At 38.9% G+C, this 17771-nt stretch overlaps 1 protein-coding gene across 1 annotated transcript in view; it reads right to left on the bottom strand.

Moving 5' to 3' along the window:
• snta1 (syntrophin, alpha 1) overlaps nt 1–13057 on the bottom strand; it is a 30057-nt gene extending 17000 nt beyond the window's left edge. The window contains exons 1-2 of the mRNA XM_004547650.4: nt 12578–13057; nt 6243–6428 (exon numbers count right to left, since the gene is read on the bottom strand). Coding sequence (XP_004547707.2) covers nt 6243–6428; nt 12578–12860 — 469 coding nt within the window. The 5' untranslated portion in view covers nt 12861–13057. The remainder of the gene's footprint in view (nt 1–6242; nt 6429–12577) is intronic.
• Nucleotides 13058–17771: the final 4714 nt, after the last annotated feature.

Genomic DNA, 17771 nt, shown 5'->3' with positions numbered 1-17771 from the left:
ACTTTTGAAACTGACACACTTTTCTCTAACAGGAATAAATGGGAACAAAGTCAATAAATAATTCTAACTAACCAACCTCCCAGCAGGGATAACAGACATTAGGATGCTTTATACAACTAACAGGACATGTCCAAAACATATACCATTCCTGCTAAAATAATTTTAGACAAAGGAAAGACTGCAACTATAGAGCTTCCATAACTAAGCCTATTTAATCCCTGACTATGCGTGCACTGGGCCAGAGAACAGCTACCCTAATGAAAAAGACAGGACAGAGAGAACTGCAAGCGTCCTGAGAAATGGGCATAAGAAACTCTGTGATTCTCTGTGTCTTAAGCTCTTTGTCTCATTCCATCCCTCATTCTCCCTCTGTACACATAATCACACAAACACACAGAATCTCCAACTCTGCTGAACATCAGGTTGACATTAAGCACAAACACAAGCACAAACCTTTGAATCACACCATGACCAAAATGTACTTTTTATATGCACCTTTAAACATTGAACATTTCAGCAATTTAAGACTACAGACAAGCACATCTTGTATAGGTAATATTATTTCTATACTCTGGTATAGAATTTTTAAAATTCTTTTCTTAGCTACTTTAGATATTTCTCCTTTGTCCAAATAAGCACAATACACTGAAGACCCCTGAGGAGAATCTGTATGCTTTTGAGGACATACTGTAAGTATGCTGTAAGACCATTCATATTTTTCCTTATTTAAATGAGGAAATGATCACATCTCTCATCATTCTGCTTTATGGCCAAATGTATTAAATGGGGCAAAGTAGCGTAAGGTTGCAGACACACAAAAAAAATGTGCAGGTGGAAGCTGAATTCTTTATTTATAAACAAATACATAAGCATTTCATTTGAATAATGACCAACACATTCTACCAAGAAGAGTGCACACTCATCAGAAAGGAGCACCCAATGAGCAAGCAAGTAATCTGCCAAGGAAGGTAGTACAGTGTAAGCATAGGTGTTAGGCATGTGTTTCTCTCCAGAAACAGCATGGCAATCCAGATCAATGAGCAGCAGTTGAAGCAGAACTGATACGCTTTTGATGGAAAGGGAAATTCTCTTTTAGAAATTACTGGGGACTGTGTGGGGTCTTCCAGGGTAAGACAGCCATTCTCTGGATAAATATTGCAGCTCAGGTAGAGCACTGGATTTATCCTAACAATAAAGCTGCAATATTGCAAACATTTTTATCATATAAACCTGCAATCTGTGTGTGCTAAAGCTGTAGGATGTGTCAAAGAACACCAAACATTACTGATCTTGCCCCATGCATGTGTTAATGGCGGAATGATTTTTGCTGAGATTTTGCAGAACACGAAAGTGACCGACGTTCCAGAATACGGCAGGAAAAACTGAATTTTTTGTCAGCCGTAGCAAGGGAGAGCAATTCAGGTATGACTAGCAATACAGAGCAGTGCTTATTTTTTCCGTTCATTGACAGAGCCTGATCTATGATCTATTTATGGCTTATTTATTGAGTCAAAAATACACAGTGGCATTACAGATCAAAGGTTTACAGTTTTACTACTGTTTATGTTCACTGCCGCAATTTCTAACTCAGGGTATGCCGACCTGCTCCAACTTTTTAGTGGGAAATCTGGGTTGAAAAGGCATTCCTCAAAAAAAATCCAAATGGGAACTCAAAATTTTAACTTTGGACTTTTTCAGGAACCCACCATAATCCAACACTCACTATACATTGCTTTATTTTGACATATATATCCATATAGCATGTCGCAGATGTGATAACAGAGTTAAGTTACGAAACAAGAAATGAAAAAATCTGTTGGCGATGTTGCAGAGCTTCCTATGTACGCTGCTGAATGACGACACACAGATGTTTCATTGTGACAAAAAACATAAAACAAAAAAAAGAAAATACAAAATTTTTTAATACTGACTCTCAGTATCTTGATAACGTCAAATGTTAATAAGAACAGTAAAGTTCTATACTGTTTCATCAGAAGACCTGTATTATTGGAGCTCTGCTCTAATCATTCAGGATAAGGACTCCATGACAAACTGCAGGAAGGAGCCAAAGGATACCACACTCAAAGCTTTGAGCAATCCACCTCAGTTATGTGGTCATTCTGATAACATCTCCCACAGTCATTCCAAATAAACTCTTAGTGGCAAACATCAAAGCAATATCAGGCATCTGTTTTTGTCATTTAACAACTGTTAATGACACACAACTTGCATTGAATTGCCTACCACAAACCTTCGGTAAATCACATTCGTATTATTAGTTTAAATAATCCCCACTTGAAATTTTATACTCTAAAATGAAAACTATCTGTCTTTTATCTTCTCCTTCAGTTGCAAAATTGATACTCGACCTCTTTGATAAATCTCCATCTTTACTACTACACTAGAAAGTGTTGACTGTCGAGAGCAACTCCAGCTAATTCGGCAGTTTTGTGACCATTAATTATCTTTAGCGCCTGTTTATTTGGCTTAACTGTGACACTTTACTTGGCCTAGCCATTGCTGGCTCTGTCCTGATGGACTTCAGACATGGGTTGCAGGCATGACTAGACTTTACCAAACGAGGTATAAAAAACAATTACGAAAGCTCAAAATAAATGTAATCCTGTGTACTTGTTTTCTGAGTTTAACCTTCTACTGCAGGAGCTCATGTCTACACAGATACTAAGCAGCCTTCCACCTTGTTCATCACGGGAGCTCTCACTGTGGTGTGTTACATTCTTTCCCGTACAATAAAAAAAAACTTAAACTTGACTCCTGGGATACCTTGGAAACATGGACAGCATGTACCCACCCCCAACCCACCCCTTCACATTCACACTTGCCTCAATGTCCTGACCTGTCCTTTGCAGCCTCTTTATCCTCCCTTCCTCTGTGTGTGTGTGTGTGTGTGTGTGTGTGTGTGTGTGTGTGTGTGTGTGTGTGTGTGTGTGTGTGTGTGTGTGTGTTTATGTGATAGTGGAAATTTGTGTTCTATGTGGCACTATAGTTTCTTTGTTTGTGTCCTTTTAGTCAAACCTTGGTTGCCCAGGGAACAATTCTCCCACCAAACTATTCCAACCCTCCACCCGGTATTGCGCGCTCTCTCTCTCTCACAGACTCACACACGCACATGAACTCACACACCTACACACACGAAGTTTTATAACTCTGTGCATGTACATAGTGGAGTGGATGCGCACATTGTCTTGGCTGGCGAGCTGGCTGCAACGGCAGATGCATTTTCAGTAAGAGTCCAAATTAAGAATGGATAGAAACACAGCAGTAATGACAAACTGCTGCTCATTCATTTGTCATTTATGGAAACATCACAGTTGTACACCTTCACTTCATCAAACAATGCCTAATTGGTCCATGATGTTTTCACAGTTAACATTTTACAAAACTCATATATAAATCTCATCATTCCTCCTGATCCTAAGCCTAAAAGTTGTTGCTGTGACTGGAAAATGTGAAAAGAACAGGTTGTGATGCAGCAGAAGCACACACACAGGTAAAGACACCGCATGTTCGCACACTCACACATAAGCAGTCAGGCCATAAATGTCGCTGTGAAGAAATGCTGGCAGCTGTGCTTTTATGGCTTCATCTGGCCTGTTATATTTATCTGATACCCCCACCCTCACCCCCCACCCCATGTGCTATCTTTCTCATACACATCCATTGATATTCCATCAACAATATAATATAAGGGCCACAAGTAAGGTGAAGAAAGCTAGCTCTAATTGTTTTCCGCCAAAAAAATAAAAACACAGAATATTCACAAATTCCTATTTACAGTGAGAGGCTTTACGCACCTTCATGGTCACACCTGGGAGCTGCCCACTGTTGCCCTTTTCCTGTACTATTGGCTGCTAAGCAACTGTGTGGCCTATTTAAAATCATGTGACTCATTATAAATCGATAAAGTAAACACTGGTAAAATCATACCCAGCTGTGCCACATATGTGCCGCTGGAAATGCTTAACCCCTCACAAAACTGGTTCTAATGAGCAATTTTCCTGTTTTTAATGTTCTAATTTTATGCACACAGACAATTCTTAAGAAAAACCTTAAGCTAGCACATCATTAAAGAAAAACCTAGTGTCCTTGAAGCCTTTGATTATACTGCTAAAGCAGACCTTGACATTAATACCCTACATGTGCTGCTGTAGCAATCAAATTGCATTAATCTGAGCGGGCAGATATGTGTTTAATACAAAATATTTTATCACTTGACTTTCAAAAGAGTTGGAAAGGAAAAAAAATCCCAGCAAAGGTACAGAATGCTAACCAGGTGTCTAATATGCCTTAACTCCTGTAAATGTTGTGAAAGGGTTTATCTGACAGATTCAAGTGTTACTGTTCATATAGTCAAGATATTTTAATATGATGGAGGCCGTTTCTCCTTGATCTCAGTCAAGGCCGTCTGTGTTATGAATTTAACAGAGCGCTGAAAACTGCCGTGAGCACAGCAGTGGTGTGTGTTTGTTGCTGTGCACATGTAAAAGAGAGTGCTACCCTGACCTTTAACACCAGAGTGGTGCCAAAAAGGAGCTTGCTTCTCACTGTGTTTGTGAGTATCTTGACAAAATGCCAAAACCAAAATAAGCACTGTACATGAACTTTATGTCATCGGTATTTTCAAGCATTATCATGATACAGAATAGTCCTGAAATAAAGGTGCAATCTTGAAAATTACAGCAGGAAAAAAAAAAAAAAAACACACAACCCTAAAGATGTTTTCTTTTATTCCCGTAAAATGCTCACAAGATTTCCACTACAGATATGCATCCTGAAGTCCAGTCATCTCCTGGTCAGACAGACATACATCAGCAGAACATCAAAAATGTGCATGCACACATACCCCTCAGTGAGCCTCTGAGCCTCTTTTGCCTCCTCACTCCTCTATCGGGCCCTCAGGGGGGAGGGAAACCCATGAAATGATTCCTGACATGTCAGATCACACAGCAGCACCGGTTGAGCTGTCTGATATCAACACTTTTCTGCCTGACTGTGGACAAGTAAGACAGCGGGATTTGCAATGATTTCCCCTGGCTATAGCGCTACTTGTATCTCCTGTGCTGACTTAAGTTGCTGAAGCTGCCCTACTGTGCCAGTTAACCCTGAGAAATTCTGTGTCATAGAAAAATAGCGATTCAATAACCTGTGTCAAACTTCAAATTCTGTTTTTTTAGGATAGAAAATACATAATTATTAAATTTGTATCTAAAAAAACCTACTAGGTTTTCATCTGGAAGACGAGAAGCATCGTCACTGAATAATATCAACTCGAACCAACCACTGTCCTTTCTGTGTCAGCTTGGCAGGAGATGCCAAATTCCTGTTGAGCAATCATTTAGAAAGAGAAAAGAGTGTTTTTAATCCTTTCCCCCTGTCTTCACAATTAAAATTCACATCTCAGATTCACCTTGTTGTGTTACACCCACTGGCAGACTGTCACATTTACATCCATGCATGAACATACCCTGAAAGAATATACTGAGAGTGAAATAGAGAATGACTGAGATATTGTACATTTGCTGCAGCATCTCACACAAATGAGTGAGCATAAAAGGACGGGAATACACCTTCTGACTCCACCACAAAGCTTCCTATGCAAAGCCAGCCGGATCCCATGAGTTTGCAGTAGTTCTGACATGAACCTAACTTCGTATCAGTGTCAAAACGGTTTAATATTATCGAAAGACGGTTCATTAGCATACTGGGGTGCTCACAGGTGTGAGCCCTAACAGTATTCTTAAATAGTGAGGCTTTTCTTCTCGCTGTTTGAGTTCAACTCATTATTTGGATGTTTCCGGTGAAGTCAGATCAAAGTTTTGATTAAATGAAGCGTCTCTCCCGGCTCGTCATTTTTCACCCTCGAGGAAGACTGAATCAGGTCTGGAAAAATCTATAAAGAATATCAAGGTATCAAACATTCTCATTATTTTTACCTATGTATCTATTTGGAGCTGTGGGGTGCACAGAGGGTGGATGAGATATAAGAACTTACGTACTTTAATACCCTGAGGACTATATCATTTGGCAATACGAGGAGTTTTTCTTCTTTGCATGTTTTGTAGTTAACTTCTAATATCCTGTCACTTTTTAGAGCATCTGAACAGCAAAGCGGGCGCACAACAGGAAGAACAATGAAAGAAAGACTGAATTGGACAAAGAAGAAAATGTCAGAGTCACAGGATGTACTCTAATTGTTTTTGGCTAAATGAAAACTATCTTACCTTCAAGGATGACTTCTTTCCCGGTTTTTTTTAACGCTTGCACAGCCTCGTCATGCGTGGCCTCTCGTAAGTCGTAACCATTGACAGAGAGTATGGCATCACCAACATAAAGGGCCTCGGTCTGGTCAGCAGCCAGGCCTTTAAAAATTTTGGAGATGAGGATTGGCATCTTGTTTTCCTTGCCACCTGCATGATCAGACAAGAAAATCAAGTTAAAAATCATGTGGAAAAATCCAACTTTTACCACTAATTAGCTTCACAAAGCAGTTTGGTAGTTCCTATTTGAACGGCCTATTGGCAGTATATAAAGCAAATCAAATTATATGTTTTCTTGGACGCTGGTAAATAAAGCACTGATAAAAATGCCCTTAAATTCACTGTGACTTCACACCAGAAGGTATAAGTTAGAGCTGAGTCATAAAACTAAAAAAGTGTGTGGCTGGTTGGTAGTTATAAATATGAAATAAACAGTTTCTGTCCCTTATCACCTTAACATTAGTCACCTAAACTGCAGTTAAACGAGCACATAAAAACTGATGGAGACAGTGATCGGCCTACTGTACTATGGTCTGTGTCTCCGACTCTCCCTCCCTTTGTCTCTTTGTCACACAATGAAGGTCAACTAGTAAGCTGATGGATGCGCTGTAACTCTTGTGGTGGGCTTCCGCACTTCATGTGAAATATCATCGTTAATGTCAGCTTAAAGCTGGACTTTGGCCTTCAGGCTAGTGAGAAATAGTCTTAAAGACGATAAAATGCTTTTTGTGTTTTGGTTTTTTTTGCTATTTCTTCTGGGTGATCCCTCTGCGAGGATTTTTATCATGCAAATTTCTTTGGACACCCAATGTAGTATTCTTAAAAATATCAAAACTTCTACACACGCCACCAGGACGATGAACTTATCCACTATTCTGAGCACCATAGCATCATATAGATGTATAATCAGAGGCAATATGTGGCCCTCACTGACTCAGTCACTGAATTAACGAGGGTGTTCCAGAAAGCTTATAGAAAAGATAAGTTAATGTGGGTTTTAAAGCTTTGTTGGTGATGCTATCTTTTATGTATATCATCAAATGTTTAATAAAAAACAACTAAACTTATAAACTTGAGTAATTACTTTAAATCTTAAAAAAAGATATGGGAATTTGTCACAGGACAGTTAAGTAACATGCATGACTATCAATACTGCTAGGTATATTTTTTAAGGTTTGTGTTTAATTAATGCCATTTTGAAAAGGAGCTGAAGAACCAACAATAAATACAGAAGCCAAAGTAGATGGATACCATGTTATCTGCCTATAAGCCTATAAGAGTCATTCTAAGAGAGCATTTTGTGGTTGTAAGTAGATACAACGAACTGGTAGAAATGATAGACTTCACTATACTACAATACAAAAAAAATCTGCAGTTCTTTCTTTAGTGGGTGACATTGTAAATGGATATTGCATATTGTATATGGAGTGTGAGAGAATTCTACTATCAACGTTGGAGATCTACAGGCCACAGTCAACAGGACCAGGAAGGTGCAGGAGATGTAACCTGGGACAGTGTACACTGAGAGACACAACCAAGTGGCTGGGATAGTGTGCAAGCACAGCTGTGCCTCATATGGGTTAGAAGTACCCAACTCCCAAATGGAGGACACCACAGAAGGTGGTTGAGAACAACAAGGCTAAGGTCCTGTGGGACTTCAAGCAGCTGCTGGCCAGCCAACCACACATAGTGGTGGTTGACACGGAGCAGAAGACCACAGTGGTCGTAGATGTGGCAGTCCCAGGGGACAGCAACATGAGAAAAGGGAGCACAAGAAAACAGAGAAGTAGCAGGGAACAACTGGAGCAGATGTGGAAGGTAAAGCCCATAATAGTCCCAGTGGTAACAGGAGCATTAGGAGATGTAACTGGAAGAGTGGCTCCAGCAGATTACAGGCACAACATTAGGGGTCTAAGTCCAGTGCAGTCCTAGGAACAGCTAAGATTCTGTGCAGTACCTCAGACTTTTGCAGAAGACCCAAGGAGGAACACACACACACACACATATCATGGCCTAGCATGTTATATACCACTAAATTAACATTTTATTCATGAGGTAACAGGCACAAGATAGCCCCAACTCATTACATTCTTTAAATAAGTAACTACACTCTTGTACAAAACTGAATAATAACAGTAAATAAGCTAATCCAACCACATAATTAATACTGGAAGATCTAACAGAATTGCTGTGAATGGACAGAGTTGCAACAACGACTGCAGACAATATGAGTGAACATACAATAAGGCTTCATTAAAGCTGATATGGATTGATATAGCTCAAGATGACACAGTGCATATAACAGAGGATTCAAATGTAGTACAGCAGTTGCACAGTAGGCAAGAGAGTTTCTAGGATATAGTGATACTGGTTTCTAAAGCCATTTTCAGACATGATGAATGTAACATTAATGGCTTCATTAGTCTGTTAAAGTGGCGGCATTCAAATATAGGTCACTATCACTTTAATGTTCCACACAGGTTCATTCAGACATGCCCAAGGCAATGACGGAGCCAGTGCTTTCTACCATAAAAAAAGGAGACAAGCATTGTCAGCATAAGCTCTACTCAAGTGTGGCAACACTTTTGAACATGCCATTGTCTACAAGAGCAACGTCTCAGTGTGTGCTGCTCAGCATACCAGCATGTGAGAGACAGCAGTGGCTGCAGTTCAAACTTGTGTCGTTAATAAAGTTATATTTAAATGTTACTCGGCCTGGCCTAGAAAGATAGAGATCATGACTTTTACAAAAAAAAGTGAAGCTCGTTTAGACATAAGGCCAACAAGTTTGGAGGTCATCGGTTTTATGGTAAAGAGTGTGAGTCTGAAAAAGGGCTAAAGTATCCAGGGGATGATGAGGAGGGTGTCAGAAACACTTAGCGTTGGCAGAGAAAAGGATGGGGGCACGTTTAGAGAGTAGACATTTGAATCAATGAGGAGACAAAACCTTTAAGGAACAGTTAAAAATATTTTTTTCCCACTTTCTTTACATTATAAAGCCTGACCTTGGAGGAGAGAGGAAATTCCCAAGAGAGTCTGAAGTTTCCCTCAAGTCTGAAATACCACTTACTGGAATGATTGCAGAATAAACATTTTTTGACATATTGTTCTAAAAAATAACCATTAATATGTCTGCCACTCCCACACAAACCTTTATTTCCTTCCTACCATTCTTGCAGGTGCATTTCATGTCAAATACAGTTCAGCACCTACAGCTGGGAATCTGTCAATCAAATATAAGGTGGGTGGCAGTGGTACAGACAGGGTGGAGCCACAGAAGCTTCTTATGGCAGATTAGTAAATGGTATAATAGTGCTGTGTATCTAATTTATTTATTATAATGCTTCTTCATCATCAAAAAATCTGCACGTCTGCACTTCAACTGTCATCAGCTTAATTCACACAATGCTGGAACAATATATAGAGTCAAAACAAAACTTCAAAGTATTGTGGATTCATATTCCTAATGCAATTTTATTAATATTTTTGTTATGCAATGTTGCACTTGAGTCTTGCTGACTGACAAAAATAATGTCTGGAAAAAGTATGAGTTGGTCTGTTATAAGAGTTTCAGGAACCAAAACATGGTTTCATAATATTTGGCCCACCCAACTGGAATTCAACACATAGGGACTATTCAAACAAAGTCTGGGATGGTTTTAAAGTGAAATAATTGTTTTATGGTACTGTTCACCAACTGCCTTCTCTCAAAGTAGCATTCCCTCTGACTGTCATTGTGGTTATATGCACGGACCGTGCACCTCAGTGGCTCCAAAGAAGGAAAAATGTCTGCAGAGACACGCAAACTTTTACCATTCTGCCTGTCCAGAGACCTGGAGTCTAGATTCCATGCCTCCCCTCTTAAATTTAGACGTGAGTTAAAGTTGCCTCCGTACTCTTCCTCAAGCTGGGGTGGGCTCCCTAAAATTAACACTAGTGGAGTACTCCACTCCCAGCCACATAGCTTTCATCTTTAGCCAATGACAACTGACTGCTGTGAGCTGCTTCTCTCAGCTGTTCGCAATGCGGTGTCAACTAGCCTACAAGTTTTTCTCTGTTCTTTCATTTGTTTCCCCCTGCGTTTCTGACACTTTTTTCTTCCTGCTTCTTTTTTCTTTTTACTCTTTTCACCTCTTTGACCTCTTGTCCCATATACCATTTCATGTTTGGCCTGCTCTTTCTGCCTGCACCTTTCACTTTCAATCTTGTATACCCTTCCTCCCAAAACTGCCTCTGAACATCCAGCATCGCAACAATGTCAAGCCAAAAGGCTTCTAGCTAGGATTTGGTTTTAATAACATGCTGTCTGATTTTCAAACCCACCCATTTCCACAGATGGACATCACAGTTATGTCATTAGGGTTTGGCTTTGTTTTGTTGTTGTTCGGAATTGCGGGGGGACTAAAAATTAAGATGTCACCAGCAGCTACAATGATGAGCCATCTTTGCAACATGACAATAATGCAAGTTTACAATTATCTATCAACTCGACACTTTACATCAACCAATCGCCAAGTGATTACCTGGGAAGACAAACTTGCCAGGAGGAAGCTACAGCTCACACACATGCAATTATACCCACACATGCTGCTTATAGATCCATGCCCGTTATTTATTACACCTTGTACTGCCTTGGCAGCCCATGCTTTACAACACAAGGTGACTTAAGGTTGTGAACTGACAATAATTCATTGATATGATACATGTCATCACACAGGGGTTATGATTAAAAAATATAATTAGATTTATTGAGACTGTGCAAGAAACCTAATGAGATTTTTATTTTTATATGTAATTCTAGGAAAACTCTTCCAGTACATATTTACAACACACCACCAGGAAAATCTGAATTTAGAAAGCTGACTTTTTAGGCGAGAATTGTGGGGTCTGCATTTGCATTTATCACGACCCAAGCAAAATAAGAAACACAGTATGTAATACATCAGTGTGCAACAAACAGTGTTTATTTAAGTTGCACAAAAGAATCATAAGTTCACCACAATAACCTCAAACAATTCTAGTTAAAGCCAAGGCGGCGGAACCCCACTGTGTGTGGCAAGAATATGAAAATGACCACCTAATTACTGTTTCAATTATAAAGACAATGTAAAGACACAAAGCAAGCTGTGTAAAAAGAAAAAGTGTAAATCTATCAGTTGCTACTAAATTTCAAGAACAAAAGCTGTAATATTTGTCCGTCTATAAAATATAATAATATCCAAAACATTCCTAAAACTTTGTTATCACATTCCTGTCCATTTTATCTTTTATATTTACATAGCATCCCACTGCTCAACCTTCCTAATCATCTTCAGTTTGAGATCCCCACAGAGATAGGCTATTTTTGTGGAAGCAGGACAAGGAAAAGTCTTTTATCAGCTGCTGCAAAACACATGGCAGGTATGCAGGCTTTGCTGGTAAAATATGGAGAGATTACAACCTTTCTTCATTGAGAAGTCCCTGTAGAAACAATATTCTTGTGGCCACTATGTGCAGTAGAGGTCTCTGTGTCCATGTCTACTCCAGATTGCTTATTCAAAAGCAAAGTTCCACAGCCAAAAAGGTCTTTGAACCACCTAAAATACTCTGTAGAGCGTGGATTTTACTCTGTCACATATATTTATTGGTGTTACAGCTTCATAATCAGAAGTTAGATCTAATAAAACTAATGACACATTTGTGTATGTGAGTGTTGGTTGATAACGCATAATATTCAGGTTTATAACCTGCTTTGTTTGGTGTCTGTAGTCCATAAATAAATATGTTTAAATGAACTGCTGGTGTCGACACTGCTGGGTAATAAGCATCTACGGAAAATATTCGGGGATTTGTGGAAACTTTTTAAAACCCAAATCGAGTTAAACAGAATCACGTGCCATTTCCTGATTTCTCTCAATTCAATTATCCAAGTTATTTAAACACGGTGGAACCCAACGTTACATGACAGTAGCGAACTAATTACCGTCTCCGGTGACTGTGGTGCACTGAAATGGTTCCCTGTTGAGGAGAGAAACAGCTTGAGAAAATCACAGCTGTCGTTTTTTCTGCGCTAACATCGGACCTATACGTGTGAGTTATAACACGAACGGATATTTGTCATAGAGCAAATCGCGGAAAAGTTGCATTTTACGCACGTTTCTGAGAATTGTTGCACATTGTTGAAGTTAGGCAAGTTAACTGGCCGCTGTTTTCGCGGTGGGTGACAGAAGGTACGCTGTAGTCAAAACTTGTGTTAACTGACAGTAACTCGCCGTTCATGCAGTTAGCTATCTTTAAGATACTTTCGTAAACTACCTTACCTTTGATACTGATTCCGAGCCCGCCAACATCTTGCTTGGTAACTCGCACCGTGCGCTTCACGTTGGTGATGGTTTCCGGGACCGGGGACGAGCTGAGGTTCGGGGGGTCTCCGTTGATAGCACCGGCAGGACTCGGGTTTGGCTTCGCGGGTTCTTCGGTGCCCTCGCCGGGGTTTAACGTGAGACTATCTTCGGTAAGTGTAGCCAATACCCGGATCCAGCGGTCCACGGTCACTCGAAGTTCCAGCAGTCCCGTTTTCTGCGCCTTCATCGCGGCAGCCATGTTCAACGCATTCCTGGAATAACTCTAGACGGGCTGGCAGTCCTGTAAGAGGGGGTAGAGGGCTGTGGTAGGGGGCATGCAGACACACACATTGAACCCCCCTCCCTCTATTTTCTCCTCCTCCTCCAAAAGAGGTTTATCCAGTAGTAGGCTAAGTAAAGTTAATTGAGGGCGATGCGATTAGCAGCGGTGTTGACACACACTCAAAGTTCAAAGAGCTTCTTGTTCAGCCCATCCGTTAATCAGCAATGTGAGGTTGAGCCACGCATAATTAAGTTTTTGATTCATTATTTATTTCGAGTGTATTTCAACACCCAGCCTCAGATCACAGATCTCATTTCCAGTGTGCCCGAAACGCGCAAAATCACTGCGCATATATATATATATATATATATATATATATATATATATATATATATATATATATATATATATATATATATATATATATAAGTTCTGCAATAAGGAAAACAAAATCGATATGCTTTCAAGGCCAGAAACGTATTTCTAGTGAAGAGAGCTTATATCAGGAATGACACCCACTAAGCATCTTCGGCTTGAATTCTGCTGACAGAAAACAGTGGGTGTGATGTTACCATGAAGAAGCCTGCACGTTAATCAGAACAATTATATTTATTAGCTCTTATTCAAAATGGGTTTCAGGACAACAGGAACTGAAAGAGGCCATAATGCCCCTCAGTACCATGACACCGATGCCCTGTTGCAGCAGCTGAGGCATAGTTAAAGTTGGTCAGTAACCAAATGGTAAATGGTAAATGGTAAATGGCCTGCATTTGTATAGCGCTTTTCTAGTCCATAGGACCCCAAAGCGCTTTACACTACATTCAGTCATTCACCCATTCACACACACATTCACACACTGGCGATGGCAAGCTACATTGTAGCCACAGCTGCCCTGGGGCGCACTGACAGAGGCGAATAACCAAATAACCAGTAAATGTTGTTAAAACCAGACACGTGACCAGTAAGATGTTGTACAAAGCATGATTAGCCCAAAGCTCTTCTCCAGTAGGTACCAAATGAGTTGGCAGCGTGGTGTTTGAGCATCGCAAAGGATGAATCAATGCTGGATACAGACCAAGACCAAACGACCTCATCTCCCAGACTGGGAATTCCATGACAGTGAAGAAATGGGCTAAAAAAATACATGAAAACTTTGTTGTTTGTGTTTGAAATTTTCTGCAGATAGAAGGTAGAATCGTGGTTTAGATTAGTAAACTGATTCCACCGGGGCTACTGCCAAAAATGCAAACCCATGGTGTTTCAGTTAAAAACCCAAAACAATCCTGCGTATGCTGAAGATGAGTGCCAGTAAGTGGAATTTCAGTTCTTTTCAGTCCACAATTTTCATGTTTAAATTTCCAGTTCAAACTAAAATATTTTTCAGATTTATTTTATTTCCTTCCTCATTTCTTCAGTTCAAACTGTTTAGCAATGCTTTCCATTTCTTTTGTAATTTGCAGACGTCTACTCTGGCTGTCAGTTTTCTTTTTCATTTAGTAGTGAGTAGTAAATATGTAATGAAAAATGTGAAAAAAAATGCAATAACTATTTTGAACTATTTCCTAATATGCCATGATTTCAGGAGTAATAAGCCAAGCCGTTCAGTCTCGGTCTTGACAGAAACTCAACGTGGATAAGTACTGGACTGTTGTGGTGACTCAGCAGAGGTGCACTTAATTGTGCAGCATAGACATTAAGACCATGCAGGAGTCACTGAAACAAGCTGATGAAGCAGTCCTCATTTCCTATGCTCTGTTGCATCGGCAAGGTATCTGTCAGCCCTTCAGCTGTGTGTGTGGCAGCCTGTGTTGCATCTGCTTCACAGCAGGTGAAATAGCAAAGAAGTCCCAGCACTCAGTGTTGGAAAACACTCTTCTGGGTGGGCTGTTTAGAGGCAGTTGCTCCCTTAATGAAAACAAGTTTGGAGCTTTGACTGAAAATTCCTCTAAACCCACACAGATGCTCTAAATATTCTCATCTGTCAACAACATTTCTTTATAATTCTAAAGTAGCTAATCAACTCAAATATCAACGCTTACTTTATTCTAATTGGTTCATGTTTACTGTAGTGAATATTGATGTAACAACTTTATTTCTAACAACTTGTTTTTTAAGTCATAGACCATGGCTCAGCTTCACACTAAATATTCAACAGGGAATTTCAAAGCTTAGATTCAAATCTTTTGTCTCCCTCTAGTGATTAAATGGCTCTATTACCTCTACACTGGAAACCTAATCTGTTTAAATAACAAAGATTTCCCACATGTCCTATAGAGTACTTTAAAAAAAATCTAGGAACAGCTTCTGATTGTTATGCGATGAGGTTTTCACTGTGATAGAAATAAAATAAACAGTAAAAACAGCTGAATTAAGAGAAACTATTTCAGACTTTACTACAGTCTTGTTAAAGAAAACACATTTTGCAGTTATAAAGTATAGGCCATATGTATAAGGTTAAAATGCAATTACTGCGTCATTAACTGATATTAAACAAGCACAGCCTGTCCCAGGATTACCCTTTGATTATTTAGTTCATATCCAACCATATGTCTATTAGTATTCATGGATTTGTAGGCAATTAATGCCATATGGTACTCAAAGAGCAAAATAAATAAATACATTTAGATAATATAAACAAATATTGGACCAATCACAACTATCATTTGGACATTTCAGTTGCCCGGGGTGACACTTTAAAGTAAAGACAAAGGGTTTACTTGGAAATACTAAAGATACAACAATTATACTGTTTATGAACATACAAGATGGAGCTTGTTTTTATTGGCATCGTATCCATTAATATTATATAGATGTGATGGGGAACATAGTCTTGCAGTTAAAAATGTGGATTTTCAAATTTAAAGTGAAGTCAGATGATTCCTGTGTTTCCAAATAAGTCATACAAACTCAGCTATCACATCAACCCTGTTGTTTTCAGCAACAGCAAGCAACTGTTTTTTTTAAAAAAAAGACACAACTATGATGAAACCACTCTATGGCAAGTGTACAATGTGGCATTTAATTAATTAATGGTTAATGAACGAATGGATTTATTGGCCAGTTGCTATGATTTTGTGAGGTAGAAATAAGGTCCAGTATCGGAGCTTGTTTTAGCCAAGCGGCAGTGTCCTGTTCTGTTCAACCTATGAGCGCACAAAAGAACAGCACCTGTAGCTCACCTGTCAGAGTGTGTACCGCATGTAGAAAAGTCTGTCCTCAGCTCAGAGGCCTGGGTTTGGTTCTGTTCCAGCTCACGTGTGCAGGTATGTAGGATTGTCATCCCAATCTTCCTGTTCTAGAAGGCGGAAAATCCCCAAAACAATAAACATGTCGCCTAAAGGAAATGGCTATTCAGTTTCTCCAGTAAGTATATTTTAAACCTGTTTTTCCAACATCTAAAATTAGCACCCCATTCAAAATCACAGTGAATTACAGATCCACCTGCCTAACCAAACTAGTTGGTGCTGGCATTAGGTAAAAATTACCCATCTTTTATACATAGCCAGTGTGGTTTGAGGTTCAGTTACCCTTGCTACATTTAACATAATTAATGAAACAAATGATTTATATGAAGTTTATTGTCACCTTTTCTCATTCCACCCATAAACCTTATCCTCCTTTGTCCACACTTTTGTTTAGAAAAGGATACGTCCTTGTACTAATTAGCACATGTATAGAAGCACACATATAAATAGCACAGCAAAAATGAATGGGAAACTTCAACAACAGTGCTTGACTTAAGAAGTGGGTCTACATGGTGATGTTTAGCATTATGACAAGTGGTTGGCCATCTGACCTCCAGTCTATGCATCTGTTGGTCTATTTGGGATGTGAGTGGCAGGTGGCCGGCCTCTCTTTCACAGTAGCACAGCTTAATATATTTGCAAAGCTTAGCTGAATGGAAGAGCAGGATTTGTAAGGATCTCTCACACACAAAAAACAAAACTGATTGGATTGTTTGGAGTGGATCTAGTCATCTATAGTATTAAAATTGTGCACATTAAAGTAGTGACTTGTTTGCTAGTGTGCTTGCATTTACAGTAGTGTAGGATGACATCATATTTCACCATTGTCCTTGCAGGATTTAACCAATACTGAGCACCGTCAAATTACACTAGAGCTTAAGTCAGCAAGAAGTCAAGGACCTGAAATTAAATCTGTTTTCTGTTGTGTACAGGAAAAACAACCAAAACGGTGAATGATGATTTGCACTAATAGAGTGCGTTGCGTGAATGTATGTCATTGCTGATAAACCTAATAGCAGTTATATTGGGCTTGCATGTAAAAATCAAGAATGAATGAATAAAGGATATAAAACACAAGATTTTCATTTAAATATTAAAAAAAACCTTATTTAAATGCTTAAAATGACTATATGATATATTAAAAAACAAAAACAATATTAACTTTATCTATGATGGCTGTATGTGTAGTTGACAATGTATTTAATTTTATCTTTGCTAACATAAATTTAAAAAAACAAAAACAAACTAATATATAAATATATATGACTAAATGTAAGTTGAATAAAAGTTTAACATGTTAATGATCTATAAACGTCATTTCTGTCTAGGTCAAGGCAGACTGGTTTTCTGCTATGCTGAAGACAACTAACATTACCCTATAGCACTTCTCAACAACATCAGACTGCTATTGTATCTCTTGTTGTTGTTTAAGTAATAAGACAATACGTTTGAATAATAATGACAACAAACTACAAACACAATTTGTATATACAGAACACATGTGAAAATTGCTAGATCATTATTTCTATCTATTTTTTTTTATATATTTCAATTTAACAATTGCTTAAAGCACTAGAATATGTATTGTATTTATGTTAAATAAATGAAATCAAATTAAGAACTTAAAGCATTATTTCCACAT

The sequence above is a fragment of the Maylandia zebra genome, linkage group LG5, assembly GCF_041146795.1.
Source record: "Maylandia zebra isolate NMK-2024a linkage group LG5, Mzebra_GT3a, whole genome shotgun sequence".
Taxonomy (NCBI): Eukaryota; Metazoa; Chordata; class Actinopteri; order Cichliformes; family Cichlidae; genus Maylandia; species Maylandia zebra.
This window is presented reverse-complemented; position numbering and strand designations above follow the sequence as displayed.